Source organism: Indicator indicator, chromosome 1 (genome assembly GCF_027791375.1).
Source record: "Indicator indicator isolate 239-I01 chromosome 1, UM_Iind_1.1, whole genome shotgun sequence".
Lineage (NCBI taxonomy): Eukaryota > Metazoa > Chordata > Aves > Piciformes > Indicatoridae > Indicator > Indicator indicator.
In genome coordinates, this window is record NC_072010.1 from 75,563,390 (window position 1) to 75,589,006 (window position 25,617).

The 25,617-nt window shown below is 41.0% G+C and overlaps 1 protein-coding gene across 1 annotated transcript; it reads right to left on the reverse strand.

The window, feature by feature from the left end:
• Positions 1-3,371: 3,371 nt before the first annotated feature.
• On the reverse strand, positions 3,372-23,690 carry LOC128969259 (arylsulfatase D-like). Its single transcript, XM_054384040.1, is given in 10 exon segments — positions 3,372-3,736; positions 10,566-10,687; positions 12,872-13,034; positions 15,970-16,104; positions 17,820-17,956; positions 18,956-19,379; positions 20,881-21,003; positions 21,934-22,055; positions 23,075-23,212; positions 23,494-23,690. Coding segments are annotated over 10 exon segments (1,926 nt in total).
• Positions 23,691-25,617: the final 1,927 nt, after the last annotated feature.

Below are 25,617 nucleotides of genomic sequence, written 5' to 3' on the forward strand. Positions count from 1 at the left end.
CTGGAGAAGAGAAGGCTCTGAGGTGACCTTATTGTGGCCTTCCAGTATCTGAAGGGAGCCTACAAGAAAGCTGGGGAGGGACTTTTTAGGATATCAGGTAGTGATAGGACTAGGGGGAACGGAACAAAGCTGGAAGTGGGGAGATTCAGACTGGACATGAGGAAGAAGTTCTTTACCAGGAAAGTGGTGAGAGCCTGGAATGGGTTGTCCAGGGAGGTGGTTGAGGCCCCATCCCTGGAGGTGTTTAAGGCCAGCCTGATCAGTGAGGTGTCCCTGCCCATGGCAGAGGGGTTGGAACTAGGTGATCCTTGTGGTCCCTTCCAACCCTGACTGATTCTATGATTCTAAGTGTGTGCCGGGACAACTCATAACTGTGATGTTGGGTTCACCTGCTTTATGGGGACTGCACATTTCCCAGGAAATCAAAATAACAGCTTGTGCAGAAGTCTCATGCTTTGGTTAGAGGTGATACAGATGAAGAGATCAGCAAGTGCTCCATGACTAGGATCTGCAGGAAACACATAAAATAAGTAACCTTCTTCCCCTGCTTACCACTGTCAAAATTTGCATCTTTTAAGATACATTTAGCTTTAGACAGTGAAAGGAATTTAGGACTGAAAATAGTCTTCCCTCCTGTCCCCTGTGTTCTTTGAGGCGATGCTGTGTGTCCTATTCTGTGGTTTCCTATTACTTGCTTGTCCTTGTCCCCTGTGTGTGCACCTCTATGTGCACCATCTGCCCTTCTTCCTCTTTCTTTCTTGGGAGCCCATATTCTGGTGCCTCATTGAAGTCTCTAACGCTTGACAAATGCCACCTGTTCTATATTGCCAGGCCTGTTTCCCCCACCTCCTGCCCAAAAGCCCCTCTGGCTTTCCATGGATGCCAGTTAGGAAGAAATTATCTATGCTGGGACATCAGGAAGGCATCCCAGTCAAATGTCAAGTCAAATGAGGCCTTACTATCTGACTTTATACATCAGCCTAGCAAATTCACCTCTCAGAGGAGGGAGGTGTTGCACACATGTTGAATGTTTACTTTTATATGGGGGTGATTTATTTTTTTTTTCCCTGTGAGGTGAACAGCAACCTTGCATGATGGACATGGTATAAGCCAGTCCAAATGCGTTCTGCTCATGTTGGTAGCTCTTAGCTTGGCTTTAAACTCGGGTCAAGCATTCACACTGTGCTTTGAGATGGAGTTATTTTGCTGATGTATTGGTCATCCTAGTCTGTCATATGCTTACATGTTGTATGGGTGCTCATCCCCTAGTAAACACTAATAGTGGCCTCATTTGTGAGTAGGCATGTTCTTGTGTATAAATGGGTTGGGTGAGTGGGGAGGACAGCAAGGTTAACTGAGAAGGTTGTCCTCATACTTAAATGACAATCTATATGTTGCTGAACTGACCATCTTGACTCTAAAGAACAGCTTTTGGCTTTGTTCCCCACTGAGTAGTAAGATTTATCCTCCAGCTCTGATTCAATGAAGATGGCTTTAAATGCATGGTCTTTTATGCTGTTTCTGAAAGAATCCAGCAAAATGCAGCTGCTCTGGTTCCAAACCTTGTCAGCCACAGCAAATGTAAAATCTTCTGACAAGTTCTTAGCAGTGTCGAGTGGATTTAGATGCTACCAAGCAGTAAGAACAAATGCATTTTCAGATAATTCTGTCAAGTCTGACATTGATGTGTCCTATCAGTTCATTGTCAGATTAGCCCACTGATAGCTTGTTTGGTGAGCTTTTAATGGAAAGGTTGAAACAGGTAATAACCTGAAAAAATGTCTGGCCAGCTTCCTGGAGCTTTGTGTCTGGTGCTGCATCATGGCCACAACCTGTGCTGTTTACAGCAAAATAACACAGTGACTCATCACACCACTGACTTACACACATTGCGGGGTAAGTCAGAGCTAGCCTGAAAATACTCAAAAGTTGCAGTGTTCAGACATAAACACACTCTGCTGTCTTGAGGCTGGTGGAAAAGGCTGTGACCTGCTGTTGCAGCTCAATAGATGAGAGGGCAGCACTGCTCTGGGATTGTCAGCTGCCGTGGGCCATTTTATGTCTTCCTCTTTCTAAAAGGCAGAAAATGACATACAGACAGCCTTGGTACTGAACACAGCCACCCTGGTGTGATTCTGCAAGGCAGCTAGCTTTAAGGAAACAAGTCACCTGAAGCACCTGCTCTCCTGCTATTATCGTCCCTTGTTGTTTTTAAAATCTTGGTAACCTTTAGCTGTGTGGATACACAGAGCTCTAGGAGTGAATACACATTCTCCAGGAAGGCCTAGATGTGTGAATCTGAGTCTCTGATATGCAATCTACTTTTTTTTTGAAGCAGAAAATGTAGGTACCTCTACTTAAAAATCAGACTTGACACAGTTGGGATTATATATTGAGAGATGAATTTATTTAGCCTGAGGACAGCAAGAGAGGATTAGGTATTTTAATTCCATTCCCTAGACTGTACAGAGTGCTGACACTTGTTTGGCTTGGAGATGATGACCTATACATTGAAATGATTAGTGTGTGCAGTGAATTTTTTAACATGTCCTACTGAAAAAAAAGTGCTGTCTCAAAAAAGAAAGCACATTTTTCGTGGGACATAATAGTACTCATAGGAAATCAGGAGCATTATTGCTCAAACGGACATGCAGTTTATGAATTACTCTCACAGATCACGAAATGTGAGACCTATCTTGTCAAGGTAGATGGATGATGATTTTCAATGTTCTATCAAGCGGGATGACTTAACAGTGTGCAAAATATATGCCAGTAGGAATTGCTGGTATTTATCATTTCAGAATTGCTACTTCACTGCTAAACTTGAGACGGTAACTTAGCTACCCAGTTTTTAAAACATGCTTGTCAGTTCAGTTTTTCCTGGGAATTCTTAAATGATAAATAAATGAATGTATAGGTGAGGTAAAAAATTACTGCAAAATTGCAGGTGTCTGTTTCTTAGAAGCCCATGTGTTTTGGTTTGTTTCCACTTAAATGTGCAATTGTGCCTTTAAACACAGGACAGTTTTTCCGTTAAACATAAGAGGCCTGAATAGAGATGCCCTCTTGGGCTCAGTTCTGTTGCCTCAACAAGTATGCTACCTGTACAAACACCTGCAATTAAAGTATGCTTTCTTATAATTCATAATATACTTGAATTGAAAATTGGTCAGGAAAGACATTTAGTTTCATTTATTTGGGTGTTTGTTCCAGAATTATGTACTTGGATAAAGGAGAAGGTTGAATAAAAAACAGCAGTAGTGTCCCTTTCAGTTATTCCAGTGTCATTTGACCCATATCTCTAGGACTGTGGTCATGTGAATGTGAAAACTATCAGCTCTTTTAAAGAGAATTCTACTTTGATTTTTGTATTAAACTATGCCATCTTTGTGTTCTTCGTCACACCAACAAAATGGGAACGTGCCACAGCATGGCTGCAGCCATGGCTTCCATATATTATTGTAAGGAGATAGCTGCTGTGGGACTGGAGTCAGTGTCTTGCGATGCTCTTCTACAGCTTTTCTTATTCTCCTCATTACAGTGTTGAACAAGGGCTCAATGTCAGGTGATAGAGGATTCTCCTCAGCTGGATCCTGTGAGAGGTCAAACAGCAATGGAGGGTCATGATGGGTTACACCATCCCCAAAACATGGGCAAATTCCTCTTCCAAAACAGGCCCCAGAGGCTTCTGGTTGGAATACTGGAGTAGCATAATGAGCTTTCCATATGGTGCCACCTGTCAGAGAAGAGCCACATTTGAACAGCTTAACAGCATCAAATCACAGAATCACAGAATCAGTAAGGTTGGAAAAGACCTCAAGGATCATTGAAGTCCAACCTGTCACCCAAGAACTCATGACTACTAAACCATGTCACCAAGTGCCACGTCAGGGGAGGCCCCTACAAGGTTGGTTCATATTTTAAGTTATCTCTTTGTTGTTCCTAGGGCAAGCTTATGTTGTGGTTGCCACATACAGAGGAAAGGCTGTTCTGGGAGCTGGCAGAGATTCAGAATGGCTTTTGTGGCACATGGGTGTACCTGGCTTCTGGGTACATGTAGGTTCATACACACTATGTGGATGGTTAGGTCTAGTATTCTGGGTGAAGAGGGAATCTCTGCTACTTTCTTGTGTCCCTTTAGAATTCTACATATCTTTTAGGGTGAAAACTAGACTATGTAGCCCCCAGTTTCTGGGTGCAGGTTCTGGTAGGTGGTTCTTTGGTTGGCTCTGTACAACTGAGCCAAGAGCACATGAGCAAAAACCCATCACAGCTCATTTCCATGCTCACTTTCCAGCACACTTTCAAATAGAGTGGTGATAGCAGGCGATGAACACTGTGAAATCTGGAGCCTAGTTTTAAAATCATTATGATAAAGTTTGCAGCTTTAGCACTTGTAACTCCATCAAGCTCTCATAATGACCACTGGATAAGCACGGATATTTAACTTGCAATGAAGAAATGACAAATGACTATGACTAAATCTGAATGCAGTCCAACAGGAGATTGTCCTTCTTCCTCACTCCTCCTTTTTCCCCTGTTCCTGACCCTGCATTTACAAATCACTACACTGAACTCAGAGGCAAGGATGTGCCCAACAAGTAGACAGCAATTAAATACTATGTCTGACAGAGAGAAGAAGAAGAAAGGGAGCATTAAACACTTGGAGTCACTTCTGCAATACTGAGCATAAATAACTGACAACTGCATTGTCCTTACATGGCATTTTCTTTTTGGTTCAATGGAATCAATGGAATTAATTGTCTTTCCTTCTATTGCCTCTAGAGCTGTTGTTCACAACTGGGAGTTTGAAGCTTTATTCTTCTCTTTCTCATGTCACTGCTTCTAGAATATAATTTGGTAATTAAAAAAAAATTAAAATTTCTTAAAAGGTGGGGAGGAACAATAATCTTCTAGCTTAAAATCTCCAGCTGCTAGGTGGCTGGCTATGTATCTATTTCCACATCAAGGTTTCCATGTCCTGCTAAGCCAGGCTACAGCATTTCTGTGGAGGGACGATGTCTCAATGTTCTGAAATGTTTTGGAATAATACATGTAGAAATGTTACAGATTTTAGACATCTCAGTTTCTGAAACTGAGATAAAAGATGCAGGAGGTGGATTTATTAAAGGAAATGGGCTCACTTCATGATGGCTTGCAAAGGGCAAGTATTCCTTAGGTCTCTTTGGGTGTGTGCTTTGCTCCACATTCTTCTATTTTTCCCTGTCTTGTGGCTAAACCAGCATTTATCTCATGACAAAAACACAAGCATTCTCTGTAACATCAGGGTCTACCGAGCATGGAATTTGGGTCTTGGGTCTGTTGGTTGGGGAGCATTACTTGTTAGGAGTTAAATAAGTACACTTTGGGCCATGTGCATTTTTCAGATTAGCTGGCTCTAGTCAGAGTGTTATTCTGACAGTGCTAAAATGACCGTTTAACAGATAAATATGAGGTGGGCAGGTAGACTTACCTAGCCTATACATAGGAGTTATTTTGTGATTAGTGTTCAGAAAAAAATGAACTAAATAGTCGCTCTTTTCCATAAACAGTTGAGCTGAACTTCCTGTAACTTGCACACTATAGGGCAGCTCAAAGAAGTGAATGCTGAGTGTCTGAGGAGGATTTTTTGATTCTGCAAAATTTTAACATTTGCTTTTTACAGCTGCAGATAGTTAGTGTGATTGCAGAGAGCCAGCTCCTTGTTAGTTCACTGGGAAGGATACAGTGAGGCTAATGGCAATAAACCTGTGTTGGTGAGCTGAGTAGACAGCTGGGTTACAGAGTGATCAAAAAAAACAAAAAGGTGGTAGGAATCAGTGCTGATGGAAGCAGCAGGGCTTTCAGTCATCTCCAAGAGGCAAAGAAGGATATGCAATTTGCTGCTGAAGCAAAGATGTATGTGAATTTTAGGGCAAGATGTTAATATAGTATAGCCAAAGGAAAGGGAACCTGCTTTTTCAATCCAAACATCTCTCAAACCCATCTGATAACAATCAATCAATTTAACAAGCTGAAATAAATGAACTGTTACTAATAAGCTGTGGTAGAGGAAGGGACTAACATACAGACAGGATTCTTCTGGCTTCAGTGAAAGGCTTAATTGATGAGTCCTGCCTGGATGATATCAAGACACAACAGTTTCATATCTAGCCTGTCCAATAGATAGAAGTAAGTAGATAATAAATATGTAATATGAACATGATAGACTTCTCTAAAAAGTCTGTCAGCCCAGTCAGAAGTAACGGCTGTTGAAGCAAATAATCAGAATTTCTGGCTTGGCTGAAAGTTGAGCATACAGTAATATTTGATTAGCCAGTCTTTCATGGGCTGGGTATCCCATGGTTTCCAATCCCCCTGCCATGAGCAGTTGTGGTTCAGTGGGAAAAAAAAAAAAAAGTAGAAAGGCAGACATAGGAGATCTGCTCTGCATTTGGCTTCACAGGAACACAAAACGCAACAAAATACACTTTGCATCTGCATGTTGTATCACTGTCTCTCTTACAGTTAGTGTGCCCTATTAGAAACTGACATGTAAAGCAGAACACTTATTGAAGGCTTGATATTAATGCTGGGGGTGTCTGTCTGTGATTTATTGGGGGCTAACTCTTGTTTGGTCCTGTCTACACAACATCTTTTAGTGATCAGAACATGTCAGTAATGATCTTGGAACCTATTTCACAGTTTAATTTCATCTGAAATCATGATCATCAATGCAACCACTACACAATGCAACCCAAAGCATAATGAGTTGGTATGCTCGAGAGGGGTTTACTTCAAAAGCACGCTTCCAACCTAAACCAAAACTGTAACATAGACACACACAGCCTAGAAGAAAAAGAGTTGAAAGCTAGGTGAGGGGAACAGCAGTCCTTTAACCTGAAAAGCAGTTCTTCAAATGCATCCCCCAGTGGACTATGTATTTAACCTTTCAGTAGGTAAGCGTGTTTTCTGCAGAAGTCACTGCAGACAAAGCTTTCTGCCCAGAAGCTGTCCAGGAAAAAAAATACATATTAAACACATATTGTCAGCTCTAGCTTCCTGATCTTCTGAGTATTGGATATGTGGAGAGAGACATTCGAAGTGTTGACTCATGTTTCTGCAACACGTATACTTATGGGTTCCATGCACAGTGCTCCTTGGGGCATGGGCCATGCCTCACTCTGATGGTGTCCATTAGCTCAAACCTCAGCTCCGGGGCTCAGGGGGGAGCACCAGCTGTGGCAATACTTTGGAAATCAAGCCCCTGCACATTGAGGGTGCCCGGCAAGGGCTCCTGGTGCTGTAAGTCTTGCCGGCCCCGGGGTCGTCTCCCTTTAACGAGCACCCAGAGCTGCGCGTGCAACTCTCAGCCTGAGGGGCTGGCCGCGCTCCCTCTGCACGCCCACAGAAGAGAGTAGTTTTTCACAGAAGGCACCCCAAGATGTGAGAATGAAAAGCGGAGTGGCTAACTGCGCCGAAGAGCCAGGAAGATTTAGTTCATTTCCTATAAGCTTACAGTTTGAAGCATTCCGTTCGCTCGAATGCGAGCGCTGCTGCCGCTTGCTGGGCAGCGAGGCGGCGGCTGAGGCGGTTTGCCGGTGGCGGTTGGCAGCAGTGCCGCGCTGCCCCCTAGCGGCAGCTTCCTCTGCCGGATGCCTTTTGAGGGGCTAGTGGCCCCGCGGCGCAGCTGTGCGTCCGCGCACTCAACCCCCAGACGCTCAGGCCTGCTCCCGTCCTGGCGCGAGGGGAGGGTTTGGGTGGGGAAAAGCCGTGTGTTTTGGGAGCTGAATGCTACACAACAGCACGCCTGCAGCGTTTCCCTGCTGAGCATTTCTTTCCTTTACTGTCCTACTCCTCCCTACAGCACTTAGCAGAGAAGGAGCACATCTCTGTTGTTGTGGGGTTTTGTCTATGTTTTAATCATCTTAATAAAAAAGAGACTATGGCAGAAATGGCAGGAGATAACCCTTAACCACAACTGGTTGTTTTGAGTGTTAGGTTATGGGGTTGGTTCAACTAATTTTTATTTATTGTTACTGCAGGGGCCATATTTCCACAGAAAGAGCAAAGATGCAGAGTGATTTACACATGTCACTTAGAGATGATGTATTTTGATTGTTCTGTTTTCCAAACCGAGAAAGGAGTTGAGTCCTGGTCTCCTCAGATAAGCTTTTTGTTAATACAACTAAAATGTTGGCCATGAGCACTTTAAGTATGGTTCCCTCACTGGGTTTCACCTTGTTTCATGGCCACAGTGCTATCAGGTCATCCAAATCTGCAATTTGGGAAACGCAGCAAGGCAGATTGAACTGCTGAGACCAGGCCCACTTGCTTGTGGCTGTGACAGTCACCAGCACTGCAGTAGTTCTGCCCAGCTGCAGCAGACCTGGTAGGGTTGTGAAGGCCTTACCACTGCTGAGCTACAAGGCAGATTAACAGTTGCAGCACTCTCCATTTTCTTTCTTTAATTTTCTTGTTTTTGTTTCATGATTGTTTTGTTTGTGGGTTGGGTATTTTTGTTTATTTGTTTGGGTTTTTTTGGTTGGTTTCTTGGTTGGGTTTGTTTGTTTGCTTTGGGGGATTTGTTTGTTTTGGTGGGTTTTTTTCCTTTTAGAAGAAACTATTACTTTCCTAGTTCTTAGACAAAGAAAGTAATCAGCAACTGGTCTCTAGATAAAAGTAAAGACAAAGGTTGCCAAAGAGAAAACAAAACAACCAACCAAGCAAATGAAAACCCCCAACCAACCAAAAACTCACCAAAACCCCAAGCCCCAACAACAACAACAAAAACCACCACAAAAATCATAGTTTGAAGATGCACTACCCCATGGAAGAACTGCATCTATGGAAAACCCTTGCACTTAGCATTTTCTACCATATAGCTCTTTGATCAATGTGAAAGTTGTTCTAGATGTCACTTTGAAATCATTAGTTCCACACGTACTTTATGGCTTGTATAGCATACACACTTTTCCTTGAATGAAGTACCCAGATTTATTTTTGAGGATCAAAAATTTAATCCCAAAATTCCACTGAAGCACCTGGCATCATATCCTCATACTTAGTCCTTATTACCTTTTGTTCATGTTTCTTGGCAGCCAAAACCAGTGAGTTCCTTCCCAGGAGCCATGCTTCTGTTAAATGTGGCATGACAACAAAGGTGTTGACCTCAAGGTTAAACTGGCATGACTAAAAGTTTGGTGTTGCAAATATTTGTTCATGCCAACAAGACAGACAGCCATGTTCTCAGCCATTATCCTGATACTTTTTTATGTGTGTGTGTAGCTAGAGGAACAGAGAAGTCAATTTTGAAATATTTAAATATTTGCAAGTATGAGTTCACTGAGCAAGTACATTCTTAGCTTGTTATTATCTACACATGATACTGTCATTGTATCAGAAAGTATCATAATGAAAATGTAAACCAGCAGGAGAGAGATCACCCAGTTAACACTCTAACATAAGAAGGAGTTGCTGTTGGCCTGCCTAAGGTTATCTCAATCCAGTCAGCTCCCAAAGTGCTTTTCCAAGTCAGCTCCTTGTCAAGATAGCAGCTGAACGTGGACAGCTGCTGATGGTAGAATGCCCTAGTAATTGTAACTACTATCTAGCTGCAGTCTCACCAGAACTCTGTAACTTTTCTTTCAATTCACAAATAGGGAAACCAAACCAAAAAATTAAAGTGGCTTGTTCAAGTCTCTAAAATATGAGCTAAGTTGGCATAGCCTGCACCTTCGACTTCTGCTTTTTTTTCCAGCTTCATGGAATGAAAAATATTGAACAACTGAGCCCTGCAGCACCACAAATCCATCAACTTTACAGTTACTGTCACATCATCTGGTCACAGAAGGTACAATTCATCTCTACTAACTATAATATGACGGTGTTTTTTTTATTCAAGATGATCTGTCTCAGCTCTCTTTTCAAGTTAGTGGAGTGAAACAGGTATGATTGATCTCTCCAGTTGTGCTCATTAGAAGGAGGTGAATCACACCCTGTAAATATCTGCGTTTCTTCAGTGACTACAGAAAAAAAAGCTCAGCTCCAGGCACCTGGGTTTGGTCACACACATGCTGTCCCCCATTCTGAGCAGAAACAGGGACACAACTACCTGTCACTGGCCTGTTCTTTTTGATGCTGTAATCGATAGTGACGTCAGCAAAGATGGGGTGCTTGCTAAAAGCTCAGAAAAGCATTACAGCTGCAGTCAGCCTGCCTAATACTGCACCTGAAAAAATGAAGCAAATAAGAGAGGGCTACTGAAAACAGATGAACTACTGCTTAAGACAAGGACATTACGTATGCAGTTCCTATTCTTCGCTCTTACACTAAAGCTAATCCAATGCTTTCACAGACAAAGCAATGAAAAGACTGCAATGACAGGGAGATACTTAAGGCTATGCTACCCAGGAAGCAAAACCCTTCATCTCAGGCAAGGCAGGAGGATAGCTGACTATGAAACCTTTCTGCATCTTGCAGAAGAAGTGTGCATGTGAAGAATAAACGTACTCCAGATACATGTATGCATGATTTACATGATACTCTCATTTCTGATCTGCAAAAAGCAGGATGTTTATACTCACTGTCCTTTTGGTGCCACCTCACTGCATGCAGAAACACACCACAGTAGTGAAACACGAACTCGTGCCCAGAGTGCTGAACCTTCCCCTGCAGCAAAGGCAGCAAGTTGTGCCCGTCAATTACCCTGATGGAGAGGATGGGAGTTGTCAGACAGCAGAAGAATTTCAGACTGCAGCTGGAGCATGAGCAGCACTCACTCTCCATGTATGCAGCATTAGGATTTCAGATGTAATTTCTAAACCAAGCTAATGTTTAGCTAATGAGCCCTGGGATTTTTAATTGCATGGATGGGTGGAGACCAGTGATTAGCAGTCACTAGCAGTTATTTTCACTTACAGGTAGTTCAGACATCCTGCCTGTGGGGATAAGGTACCATTACTGTAATTCTCATGGAAGTAAGCAATAACCATAGTGAAGGCATGGTTCACAGCTTTTCATTTCCTTTTATGAAAGATGACCTGACTATTGGATGAGGGAAAGGCTGTGGATATTGTCTGCCTAGACTTCAGAAAAGTCTATGACACTGTTCCCCACAGAATTCTTGTGGACAAACTGTCTGCTCATGGCTTGGGTGAGCACAGGCTCTGCTGGATAAAGTCCTGGCTGGGCGAAAGGGCCCAAAGAGTGGTGGTCAGTGGAGTTAAATCCAGCTGGTGGCCAGTCACAAGTGGTGTGCCTCAGGGTTCAGTCTTGGGACCACTTCTGTTTAACATCTTTATTGATGACCTTGATGAAGACATAGAGTGTGTCAGCAGTAAGTTTGAAGATGACACCAAATTAGGTGGGAGTGCTGATCTGCACAAGGGTAGGGACTTGGATAGATTGGATCAATGGGCCAGAGTTAATGGGATGAGCTTCAACAAGGCCAAATGCCAAGTCCTGCACTTGGGTCACAACAACCCCAAGCAACACTACAGGCTTGGGAAGGGTGGCTGGAAAGCTGTCTGGCAGAAAGGGACCTGGGGTTTCTAATCAACAAGCAACTGAATATGAGCAAGCAGTGTGCCCAGGTGGCCAAGAAGGTCAATGGCATCCTGGATTGTATTAGATGTGCTGTATCTGGCAGGAATAGGGAGGGGATTGTCCCCTTGTACTCAACTCTGGTGAGGCCACACCTCGAGTATTGTGTCTACTTTTGAGATGTCAAGGTCCTGGAGCGAGTGCAGAGGAGAGCAACAAAGCTGGTGAAGGGCCTGGAGAATAAATCTTGTGAAGATCACTGAAGGAGCTGGGGCTGTTTAGTTTGAAAAAGAGGAGGCTGAGGGGAGACCTCATTGCTCTCTACAACTACCTGAAAAGACATTGTAGAGAGGCTGGTGCTGGTCTTTTCTCACAGGTAATTAGTGATAGAACAAAAGGGAATGGCCTCAAGATGTGACTGGGTAGGTTTAGACTGGACATTAGGAAAAAAAATTTCATGGAAAAAGTGGTCAGGCATTGGAATGGGCTGCCCAGGGAGGTGGTTGAGTCACCAACCCTGGATGAGTTTTAAAGGTCATGTGGATGTGGTGCTTGGGCATATGCTTTAGGGGTGAACCTCATAGAGTAAGGTTATCAGTTGGACTTGGTGATCCTGAGGGTCTTTTCCAACCTGAATGTTTCTGTGACTCTGTGATTTTGTTCCCTGAAATGGAAGTTACCGAGAAATCTGTGAGCTCAAGGATTCATACAGAAAAAGAAGGGTGATTAACTGCATTGACTATCAACTGGTTTTAATTACATGTCACTGGTACTTCTGTGCCTTTTGCTCAAATGGCTTAGACATTCATGCTCTCTTGTGTTCTTTAGAGGAGTCTAATATAGATGCTAGAAATTGTTTACTACTGAGGAAGCTACTTCTCCATTACTGGCAGCCAAATGTAGTCCATATGTAATTTGTTCCATCTTTCCTACTCATAAAGAATCAGGCTTCCTACTCTTGGAAAGAGCCTGTCCTAGTACTCTGACAGAGGCAACCAGCTTTGCAAGTATCTGTGGATTTTGCATAAAAACTACAATTGAAATCAGTGGTTGTGTTTGTGTGGGTTTTATTCTGTTCTGTTTTTTTGAGTCATCCCAAATGAACCAGATGGCCTTTTAGTGGTAAGAAAAATGAAGTAGCTGAATGACTCTCAATAAAACATACTGTTTTCTTTTGCCTTTTCCACATAAGCAGACAAGATGGGGAATGCTACACACAAAGCTAGAAAATTCCTTGGTTAAGAAACAAACAGAATCTAACCTGTGGCTGTTAGGATGCATGACGTGCATAGTCAGCATCTATCTAAAGCAAGGGAAGCAAGTATGGTTTATGAAGCCACCTTTGTACCTGTCCTTAGGCACTGCCCCTCCAGCCAGGTGAACCACTGTTGGGAAAATGTCCATGAGGCTTGTCAGTTCATTGATAACTGTCCCTGCAGGCAACACTCCTGGCCATCTAACTATTCCTGGGACACGAATCCCTCCTTCCCAGCCTCCCATTCCTTTTCCACCTGTTAGACAAAGGGGAGAAAAAGTACAAAGAAAAAAAAATAGATGTTTATTATGCATGCATAATAAAAGATTTAAAAACTTTTAAAACTGGAGATCAGTAGAATGAGTACAATGCAAAGTCTGTTCTTAAAAAAAAAAGTATTAGCAACATTTTTATTTTACACTCCTTTCTAGAATGGTACATATAGCAACCCACTATAAAGTATTTTTGGCAGAAGAGGAAAAATTCCATCCTCTGACATTCTGATCCATAACTTGAATTGATTGTCATGTCTGTGAATAATGTCCACTCTCTAGTAACATATGTAAGAAAAAAAATCAGTTACAAATAAAAAGCAAAATCTGACTTTGTGGTTGCAGCCCTACTTGGTGCCAGAGGAAGAAGTACCAGAGGGCCAGCTTGGTGGTCAGACAGCTCATAAACAGAAGCAGCAGGATCATGATAAAATTAATTGCAGTCCTGGAGGGCAAGTGAGGAGAATTAGGATAATGTTTGATAGTCCTTTCGAAGTTTACAGTCCCAGGGATGCTCTGAGGTAGTCCCAAATGGAAGAGTGCAGAATTTGTACAGTAAACCAAGGATTGCTCTGAAAATGCTGCACTGATGAAGACTTCCCACCTACATTTCTGTTGAAGTTATGAGGCAATCCAGAGAGTGTTTCTTAACTTGGTTTCTCTTGCATTCCATCAGTCTTCTAAATTCTCTCCTCCATGCATTGTCTCTCTTACAAGTCAAAATATTCATTATTATGAATAGTGTTTCAAAGTGAGAACCATTAATTAATTACAGATACAAATTCTAGATGCTGAGGATAGGGATATTAATGAAACTCCAATTTGTGGGTCCAGTTAGAAAACAAAAATTTCAAAATGTTGAAGCTCTGGTACCTGTATGACCTTTGCTCTGTTATTCCTCCTATCAAGGGCAGAAATGACAAGGTTTTGCTGGAAAGTGCTGTAAGAAAACTGGCAAACAAAACTTAAAACTAGCTCATTAGCTCATCAGCAGCTGAATTGTAGTTTAAAACAGCCTCTGGCTTTGCTAAGTAACGCCAGGCTTTGCTATGGAGCTGTCAGCTAAATTGTAGTTTAAAACAGCCTCTGGCTTTGCTAAGTAACGCCAGGCTTTGCTATGGAGCTCTCATCTTAGTTACAGCTGAGAGGTAAGGTTCCAGAGGCTGATTTTAAAGGCTGACAGGGTGGCATGACAGATTATAAGGACAAGTCCAGATGCTTGTGCAATAATCTGTGCTAGGTAAAACAATGGTATCTTGTGCTTTGTTATTCACCTGCAGCTGTTCTCATTATGCATATGTGTACTTTATCTGTCTTCCTGTTATTAATATCCTCTTAGAAGTAACAGCAGTGAGTTCTACAGATATTTATGAATTAAAAAAAATATTTGCAAAAAATTGATAAATTGCTGGTTAGTTTCACTGGGATGTCCCCTGTCTGCTCTGTGTGAAGTTAAATGGGAATGCCTTTCTGTTATTACTATCTAAACTGATACTCTATCCCTTCTTGCCTCCTCTTTAGGCAGGCATGATTTCATCATTGTCCCCTCATGCTGAAATATCTGCCTAATCACATCCACCTTTCCTCTCCAGACTGCTGTTACTAACATACTCGTGTTAGCCCAGTAGAAGTGAATTTCCTAGGTTATGTTTTGAGCTATTCATGTGAGCCCCTGTAATTTTTGCTTCTGTTGCTGATATAGAAACTTCATACACAGCACTGAGGGCTAATTTAGCATCGAGGCCTGTTCCTGAATGAGATCCCAGCTGTATCAAACATTGCTTGTGTGGCTCATTAAGTAACTTATTACTAGGCAATGTGCATTTTGATGCTGAGTAAAGGTCAAGGCACTTGAATCTTCTTCTATAGTTTCCTATAAGTCATGGGGGCAGTTCTCAGGATTCATTACACAGTAAGTGCCAAGCTGCCCAAGCTGTCACAGTACCTTTTGAAGCCTTAGAGTCTGGAGGGAGCACATACAAGAGATACTACAAATCTTAATTCTGTAGACCTTCTGACACTGTGTTCTAAGACAGCCGTATAAAAGGTCTAGAAGCATCTATATGATAAATGAGACACTGGAAAACTCTATAAGAGAAAAGAATAATCATGATATCTGCCAGTGCTGACAAAAATAATTGTCTAGTGTGAAAAATAGAAGTGTTTCAAGTAAGACTCCAAACAGTGCATTCTGTATCTGTGTCAGTGAAGCTCAGTTTGGACATTAGGAAAAGGTCCTTCATTGAGAATGGCTGATCACTGGTAATAGTCTTCCCAGTGAAGTAGTCATGGCTCATCTGGATGATGCTCTTAGTCATATGGTTTAGTTTTAGGTAGTTCTGCAAGGAACAGGGAGTGGGACTTCATTATCCTCATGGGTGCTTTCCCACTCGAGATATTCAATGATTCTATGATACTACAGCATTTTAAATAGTGCTTTGGTTTATGGATTAGATTGTATGATTAGAATATTTAAAGACAATGTGAAACTGGGAGGGAGTACAAGTATACTGGAGGAGTCTGCAGAAAGGATGAACAAGGGGGACCATAACAGACATAGACTGTTGCAAACAGGAAAGGAAGAGTCTTTGCTCTGTGGATTGGTGAATAGGGCAAGATCTGCTGCTTAAACTGCAGCAAGGAAGTCCAAAGTAAGTAGAAGGAAAAAGTCTTCAGTAAAATAAAAATGGAATATCTGAGTAATCACTGAAGGTCTTTAAGAATAGGTTAGCCAATATAGTCATGAGGAGTAATTTTAGTGAAACTGATCCTGTCTAGGGGGCTGAAAGCTGCCCTGGATTTACTCCAGCCCTACAATCCAAGAGTATCAACCCAGCATATATTTTAGTAGATATAGTCTATCTGGACATATTTTATTCCACATTTTTCTTTTTAGGAAGTCTGCTACCAGAATTTTACCTTTATAGATCCCATTCCATCCACCCAACTGAGCATTTCCTCTGCGAGCCTCCAAGAATCCTCCATGATCAGATGCAAAATAAATGAATGTGTTATTCTTCAAGCCTTCTTTCTCAATAACACCCAGAAGCCTGCCTATATATAAAGCAAAACAACATAATTATGTCCAGATTTGCAGTCAGACTTTTTAGGTCTTTACTGAATTTTCAGTGAATTTTCAGTCTTTCCATTTAGCTAAATGAGTTCTGAATTACCAAAACAATGCAAGAATAATCCTGCATTATAGAAATAATAAGAGCCCAATGGAAGGCTGCTGAATGTGTCCAAAATTTTTGTGGTGTCTATAAAACCAGGAAAATAAAAAATAAAACCAATTGGAAAATCATTTACATGAATGATACTTCTGTTCAAGCTACTCAGAATACTCTGTCAGCTTTATGATATAAATTCTCCAAGTTAAGTAATATTTTACTGTGTATTTAAGCTTTTGAAGCATCTTGAAAAACTTAAACAATAGTGCTGCCTAGTTTTCTAATCGTAGAAAAAAGTTTTCTAATCACAGAAAAAAGTTTTCTTATCATAGAAAACTGCTATGTCTCATCAGAAATTGAGCAGGGACTCTGAGATGAGGTTGCATACTATCAACAAAAATAATCATCTCCTGATGTCAGTGGTAAAAGCTTCATAGACTGTAATTCAAACCTAACTTCATAAGGAATGTTTTTGATACTGATAGCATTAAATGCTTATACAGAATACGATTTATCTTTGATTGCTTTTCCTCATCACCTTCTGCACCAAATAAAATTTTCCAAGAGCAGCACCCATAGCTACGTAAGCAGCAGCAAAAGCTGAAGTATGTGAGGATAAAGCATAAACCACTGCTCAGCTCTTTTGTTAAATCTCTTTTCTCATCTGGTTTGGCCTATACAAAGCAAGTTCCTTACACCATTGGACTGTTATTCAGCTCTACTTGTGTAGCCTGTGCCTGAAGGTGGCCGGTGACAAAAAATTGTAAGGAGAGCATGGCAGAGTCTTTTGGTTCAACTGGATCATGCGGTAGTTCTCAGCCTTTCCAACAGAAGCAGTCAGGCTCCCCTCAAAATATAATTTTGTAAACATGGTTATTGGAAAAAGAAAAGATTCTGGGATCAGTTCTTGGCCTGAGTAGGAGGTGAATGCTTTGTCAATAGGGTCTTCACTTTTGACTAAATACAAAGAGTGGCTATGTCCTGCCTCCCACTGAAGATGAAAGAAAGGACTAAGCAAGGCTTAGGTCTAAATCTAGGCTCTGAATGTCCTTTTAGTTTAAAGACATAACTGGCACTTGGAGCTGAGATTTAGACCTAAGTGACTCTTCATGATAATACCGACTTCATACAATTTATTAAGTGACATTCCATAGCTTTTAGGTTGGCCTTTTGGCTTGGAAGGAATTCTGGTTTCTGCTCCAAGGATTATTCTTCGATGTAAATCAACAAGTGCAAAAAACAGCCACTATGTAATGTAATATTCAGGAGCTGCACGGCTTGTCTTCTGAGACTAAACAGAGGTGGAGAATGTCACACATTCTGATTAACATGATCAAGCACATATCTGATTATTTGATTGCATTTGACAATGCATCACAGAAGTGTGTCAATTAAAGAACAAATAAAAGTTTGATGTTTCACTTCAGAAAGAAAGAAAAAAAAAAGATGTGTGGTGATGGTATGGCAATCTCAGTAGCTAACTGTGTGTTTAAGACAAGTTCACTGATTTCTGACATGTAAAAAAGGAGTTCTTGCATTCAACCCTTTATTTTTATTTCTGCATTCAAACAAATTATTTTTTTCAAGAAGCCCACTCACCCACCATCCAGTCCATTTCCTCTACATTATCTCCATATAGGCCATGCCTACTTCTTCCCTGAAACTTCTCTGTAGTAATGAGAGGGGTGTGAACATGTAAAAGGGAAAAAAAGAGAAGAAATGGGCTATGCTTGTTTCTGAAATAAAAGAAAACAACAGAAAACAATAGTCACTTCTCTGCAAACTGTCACTCAGTCCAAATGTAACAGTGGTATTGTAGTCACTATCTCAATTAAAATTATTATTTTGGTCTATTTCTTTTTTCATCTTTGCAATTTTGGGGTTTTGGGAGACAGAGGAGATAAAAACTCAAAGATTTTGTGGCTTGTTTTTTTTTTTTTCATTAAGACCAAAATGGGCCCTTTCTTTTTCTGCTTCTGAAGTTCACAGCCAAAAGATTGGCACACTCTCAGGAGCAAGGAGAACAGGACTTCTTTAAAGCTTAACATGGATGCCACTGAGCATCTGAGATGTCCCCATCGAAGACAGAGATATGACACTGCACCCACAAGGAAATCATATCCCTTTAACATCAGGCCAGGCAGGATATCCCATGAACCTGAGATTGGCTTTATTCAAAGTTTTACAGAATAAATTTATTTTAGCTTCAATTTCTCTTAAAAAACCAAACAAGTAACACCTAAACTCTGACAGCAACAGTCTAATCTTATTCAAGAATGTGCTAGACTTGACACATGAACACTTATAAAGACTTAGTGGCATGTTTGATTCCAGCTGAGGCTACTGATAGTATTGTAAATGTAAGACACCTCTGGGAAACAAACATTCACTGTTACCTTCTTCCTGTTTGCAAAATATTAATGTCAGATGACACTTTTTATGGCAGTCGATACATCAGGCTAAGATCATTTTTCTCTTCAAACTGGCAGGAGACCCAGCCCTTGGCCAGCACCCCTTTTATTGGAAGAATAAAACATAAACACACAAAATAGTCAACCTCCTTTTCCTGAGGAGCTGACTAGCTATGTACAAGATGAAGCACAGGTAGCAAAATGCTAGAAAACAACAAGTTACTGGCCACCATCAGGATGGATAATTCAGTATGCCAGCCAGCTAACTTAGCGGTGTCTGACACAGTAACCACTTTAAAATGCAGTGTAATTTTTGTTTGTTACCTTTCAATGAATGAAACTGCCTCTTTCAGCATATTAGAAGTAGTTTTTTCTAGATTCATTGGTTGTTCAGTGATATCATAGTTTCTCATTAAGATACAGTTCCAGTATTTGGTGAAGCCATAGCTGGAGAACCAGGAGATGAAATACAGGAGACCGCAGATAGCCAGACACATGATTATTTTCCATTTTACTGAGAATAAATTGGTGAGTTTTCCAATCAAAAGAGTAAGCACTGCAAAGATGACCACCTGTGTGTAAAGCCAATATGTATCTTGTAAGGACTTGGCCAGTTCAGGGTCATCTGTGCCTTGACACTCGTTCAAAAGGGTAAAAGGCATGCCGTAAAAATAATCAAATCCATGATTTAAAGGATGGTGGCAGTGATCACGACGGGATCTGCAGTTCACACCCATATGCCACTTCCCTGAAAATATAAACCAAAGATGTAAAATCCAACATCATTACACTTGCCTGTTTGCACCTGTATTTCTAATAGGTTGGCTGCACTCCTCAGCTAAGGCGCAGCCACGGGAGGACCTGGTGTGGAATGGGGCAGACTCTTAGGGAGCAACCATGCGTTGGCATTTTATCTGCCTAGAACAGCTGGGTTTCCTCACCTATCTGTTAAAATTCCACAGAGGGCAACGGGCCAGCTCAGGTGCTTCCCTGAATAGTAACAAATAGGGTTGCAATGCTAGTTGCTTATTATTTTTCACATGATAAAGTACCCATTCATTAATGGGTTTGCTTATGGAGAGAAACTCTTGTGACAGAAGAAACAGCAAAGTACAAAAATATGAACTAATTTACATACAAGTTCTAATTGACCTTCACAGTCCAAGAACAAATCTGAAGAAGAAGGTATACATACTGGCTCTGTGTGTCTATATTCATCCTAAAACGAGTAGTAAAAATAGGCCATTCCACTTATCCAGTACAACTGGACACATCAGAATGACATACACTGAAAATTAACCTTAGTGAAGTCATAGTACAGAGCAATGTAATTATCCTGACATTGACAGACAGACAGTCTATAACCATGGGCTTAGGGACTATTAGCTGGACAAATAACTTGTGAGAACAGCCAGCTAGCTCTGTGCTCATGTGTATAAATATAGTTTACACTACAAGTTATGCCAGACTGCAGTGAGCTAGAGAAAGTTTGTCCCTTTGCACAGGCTTGTGTGCAATAAGTACATCACTAAGACTCAATTCAATTTAGGAACCCAGTGATACCTCAATGGGCTAGAGCAAAGCAGTGGTGTGAAACTCACAGTAATTACAATGAAGCACATGATGCCTTTGACTACATCGAAAGGAGTTTAAAAATGAGAGGTATTTGAAAGACATATCCTTTAATCAGTGCTCAGGCTAAAAGATAGCAAAAAGTTAATAGAATTTTCTTTCTTGAACATGTATTCTGATCCAAAATCCACTGACATCAACAGGACTCTCTCAGCCTTTTTTGCAGAAAATGAAGGTACTCATAGAGTTTCAACTGTGGTAGTAAGCAGGATGCATACCTAACAGAAAACCTAGCCACCAGGTATAACTAAGACCACCATGGTGCCTGGGTACCAACTGGCAGACAACTTTTTATTGTTTTAATAGATCAGTGAATACTTCTATTGGTTCTTCCTAAAGCAGTCTGTACTGGGTAAACAAGATTCTTTCCTTTTACTTCTGTTTGCCGTGTACATCTGTGCATTCCATACATCCTCATTTTGGATTTACCAGGTGTGTTGCACTGACATTGAGACTTGTGGGTGACATTCTAAAAGCCCTGTTGTTTCAGATAGTTGTGCATATAAGAAACTCTAATTTAACTAATCCTAGATGTTCTGACAAACAAAAATATGTACAAAAGTAGCCTTATTCAAATAACAAGCAATGGAGGGGTGGCAGGTTGCTATGTTCCATACCTACAAGTGCTGTAGAATAACCTTGCTGGTGCAGTATTCTGGCAAAAGTAGTTTCATTTGGTGGGAGCCCACCAGAACATCCGTTCCAAAACAGAACCCGCCGTTGAGTGCTGGATGCCATGCCTGGGGAAGAGTAATAGTCTTTAAAATAAACCAAACCAGATTTTCAAAAATCGTCATAGGAGATTTTCAGTCTTCTTAGATTGTTCTTTCTAATGAGTGGGAGTCAGTTGCCTAAGCCTAGTGTCTTTTTTATAAGCCATTTAGTATGCCCTGGGATACTCTGACTGACCCCTAGATGGATGCATCCTCCAACTCCCTTGTCATTATCTGCTAAGCCAATACAGATGCTTCAGCTATGCTGGGGTATCTACAAATGGCACTAAGATGGATATCAGGCAACCTTTTACAAGCAAAGTTCTATCAAAATCTAATGTATAAAAGAAGGGGGTGGGGGAAATGAAAGGTTTATATAGCACAAAATGTTTTCAGAGTCGGGGTACACACTTCTGAAACGTACAGTTCGTGATTACGTTTCTCATTTAGCAAGTCAGAATCATAATAGAGGAGCTACACTGCTTATTACTGCTCTAAGCAGTGCCTGACATTTTCTGTCTTGAATTTACATGGTTGAAGTCTGTTTTAAAACATGAGAACTACTGAGATAGTTGAGAACTATTTCACAGTCTGACACCGTTCACTATGAAAACCTTTGCAGGGATATTAAAAATATTGCACTTCACTTAATATAATATTAATACCACTGAATATACAATATTTACACAATTTTCTTCTTTATATTTCTACCTCTGGGTACTTTCTGCTGTTTGGATTGTCATCTTCTTCTGTTGTCATTAAGCTACATTAAATGTGCTTTATGTGGGGATGTTTCCATAGAAATTAATCACTACTCTAGCCATCTTTATTCTTGTCTGTCTCACAGAGACCCCAAATCCTGAGATTAACTAGTCTGTAAAATGGTTTACTTAAGGGGATTTTTAATAGCAATAATGGTTAGACAAACTCCAGTGAACCAATAGAGAGCAGCCCAACCTGATCTGATGGGGTATCTGCCAGTCAGGAAAGCTGCTCTGCTTGGAGTACAGACAGCAGCTGCAGCAATGTGCTGAGTAAGTCTCACTCCTTCTTCTGCCAGGCCATCAATGTTTGGGGTCCTAAAGAGAAAAATCCCATCTCTGATAAAAATATATTACACAGAAGTTCATGGTGTCCCCCTACTCTTAATTTTGTCAAGGACATCACCATCAAATTTACAAAACTCTCTGTTTATCTGCAGCTTAACTAGGAAAGCCCTGTGCTATGTATTTTTTAAAATACCTTGTCTCCTTAGAAATGAATTTTCCATGGATACATGTTTATTATTGACAACTAAAAAGGTAAAAAAATAAAGAAAAAAATAGGTATTTCAAGTGTAGTCCATATTCTGCCTGTTGTATAAGGGAAGGGTTTACATAAAGGTGGGGGCACTTTGAGTTTGTGACTGTGATGTGGCAATTTTTTTTTTCTTTATTCCTCTTTGTCCAGTGACAGGACTAGGCTGAGGTGTGCTGTAGTATCTCTTTGAATACAAAGAGACGTTCTACTAAACTCTCTTTATCTCAAGTCACAGGGCTTTGTGGTTTTACATTTCCTCCTGATTCTCATCACCATTCCACTGTGTATGTGTGTGTGTTTGTGTGTGTGTATGTGTGTGTGTGTGTATTTGTGTGTGTACGGGGGCGGTTGTGTGAGGTGGTATGTGGAGTTCTGCTGCTGTCTGGGCCTGAATCACAGTAATATGCACAATCAATCTATATACAGCTTGGTAACTACATCACATAGACAGAACTTTCATTTCAAAATAACTCTACTAGAGTTGTCAGCTGATATTAAATCCTAATCTCAGTCTTTGATATTTTAATCCTTGAGTTGTGAAAATTTATAATTTATACACATGCCTAGGAAATACAGTGCATGGACACATTTGTGACTGTATATACTGAAAAAAGTTGCTCAAGCATGCCTGTATAATTATAATTTCAGTAGGAATTACTGTAGAATATTTATACTTAGTTAAAATAATGTAAAAATTATCTAGAAGAATTACACCATTAATAATGACTTTTCCAGTACTTTTCCAGTCATCAGTGTTGCAGAAGGAAGGGATAATTTATTTTGTAGAATACATTCTTACCTTATTGTATCATTGCCATAGCATCCCACATCTCCAATCCCAAGATCATCAGCCAGTATTAGTAAAAAATTGGGTTTTGAAGGATTTGATACAGAGGATCTTGGAAACAAGTATAAAATTAGCCAAATGCTTAGGCAGATCCTGAAATGACAAGTAAAGAGGTAATACTACAAAAGCATATGTACACTTTGCAATAGACTTTGAACTAGTATTAAAGTTTATGACAGCTCAGTATAGATGTAAACAGCTGCCAAACACTGTCAGCAGATGGAGCTCCTGAATATTTAGAAAAGTCCTTACGTTTTCTAAAACCAGTAGCATTTTTCTTTTACTCACATAAGAATTCTGTGTGTGCATTTCTGTGTTGTGATTTCACTGATCTTAGCAGATGTTTCCAGTAGAAAGAGTGGTTGGATGCATTCAAGTCTCCTGAAGTACCCCTTGCACAGGGGTGTAGGACATTACTATTGAGGCTCCTGGAATGAGCGGGACAGGAACATGGAGGTGGCTGAAGTGGAGGTACACTGGATATGAACGCAATAGCTTGACTATTGCACTCACTGCTCCTGGTGCTGCACATAGCACCTGGAAAGTGCTCCTTCACTCATGGGACCATCTGCAAAAGCAAGGCTGCAGCAACAGGCTTAACCTTGGTTATTCTCCTAGAAGACCTTAAGAACACCTTAGCAGATGTCTTAGTTGCTCAGAGTGTTGGCAAAAGGCTGCTCACTGATGTTCACCTGAAGCAAAATACATATGCTAGAACACATGTACTGACTACTAGTTCATTAACAGATACTGCAATGTGACATATGCATAGTAAACATACTATACTCCTAATCTTTCATGTGCTATAAAACTAGGGTAAAATGCCTTGAAATACCAATAGATCTAAACCTTCACTAGGTGCCCTTATTTTCTCAATGAGTTTTGGGGGCCTGGGGTGGGAGAGATCTGTTTACATTATCTTAAGCATAACACTTAAAAGACAGTCAGCAGATGTCTTACCATTGTTTTGCCTGGTAAACTTCACGGTTTCCCCATGCATGAAAAAGGTACATAGCTGGTCACATAAATTCTGATGAAAAAAGTGAAACAAGGAAATCAGAGCGCAGTAGCCCTGGTGATCTTGTCTGTGAGGTTGTTCATGAATTTCCCTGCATTACCAGATTAATATTGCCATTGCTTGTGGCTGGCTACAGCAGAGGAGGACTGAACTATTACAGTTTGATTATACAGTCCCTACATTCCTGAACTTTTTCTTTGCAGAGCCCTGTTGAACTGATATTGCAAGTGTGTCGGTGTGAGCTGAAATTCCCCCCCCACCAACAATAACCAGGCTAGCCCAGTCTGGAAGCAAATGAAAAGCTGTATTTACAAGCAGAGCCTAAAATCTACAATGAAATGCAATGAATATGTACAAATATACAAAATTCACAACATTCACAAATATATACAATCAACAGAAAAAGCACAATCGATCTCCCTTTGCTTCCCCCCAAGGGGACCCTCCCAAAGGGGCCTCCCTCTCCCAGGAGCTTCCCCCCCAGACCCCCCTGGACAGAGAAGCACAGTTAGTTAAGCAGAAAGTTGTTAACTTAGCTGCCAAGGTCAGTACGTGTTATCTTCAGCCAGAAGAGAAGAAGAAAACAGCAGCCAGACAGCCCAGCAACTGCCCCCACTGCCAAACGCAGAATGTGCCGAATGCCTACTTTGTTTTGGGTAATAGTTCTTAAACATTTCTATCTATCCAATGGAAGTGTTTAGAACAATCGTTATTTTGTTTTCTTACACCCAATAGTGACTTATTTACATTCTTTCACTTTCTCTGTTTTGAACTTTGCAAGGAAAAATTAAAAAGACAGTTACAAACCACCACAGTCCACCCCTTCTAAACAATTCCATTGGCTGCTACTACCATTTATCTAATCTAAAATAATATCTACAACAATAGGTGAATAAAGACCATAGTCCATTCCGGCTATTTCAGATGTAGATGATTCAAAAGAGTCAAATCACAGGAAAAACAGCAAACAGCTTGTTTCCTCGCAGATGGAGCGAAGAAAGGAACAGGGACTCTCAGGTGACTCAGGGCTCTCATGGTTCGTGCACCGTAGATCTCATGAACTCTCCTCTTGGGCGCGATGCTGTATCTGCACAACACTCTGAATTTAACCTCTCTCAGCCAAAGTTAGATTTCTTTGTGGAATACACTGAATTTCACCATTTTCTTGCATCACCCAATAGGTGTGACCAGGACCTTCAGCAGAAACCACCCCTCGGACAGGTTTGGCCTCTCCTGAAGGAGAAAATACCCAAACAGTTTTGCCTAACAGATTCTTTTCTCTGATAACAGGAACTCTATCACCTTCTTCCTTTCGCAACAAATCTGATTGGGCAGGTCCAGCTTGATTCACTGAACCTCTACTATTCACCAACCAGGTTGCTTGTGCTAAATGTTTCTCCCAGTTTTTCAAAGATCCACCCCCCATGGCTTTGAGAGTGGTTTTCAGCAAACCGTTGTAGCGTTCGATCTTCCCTGC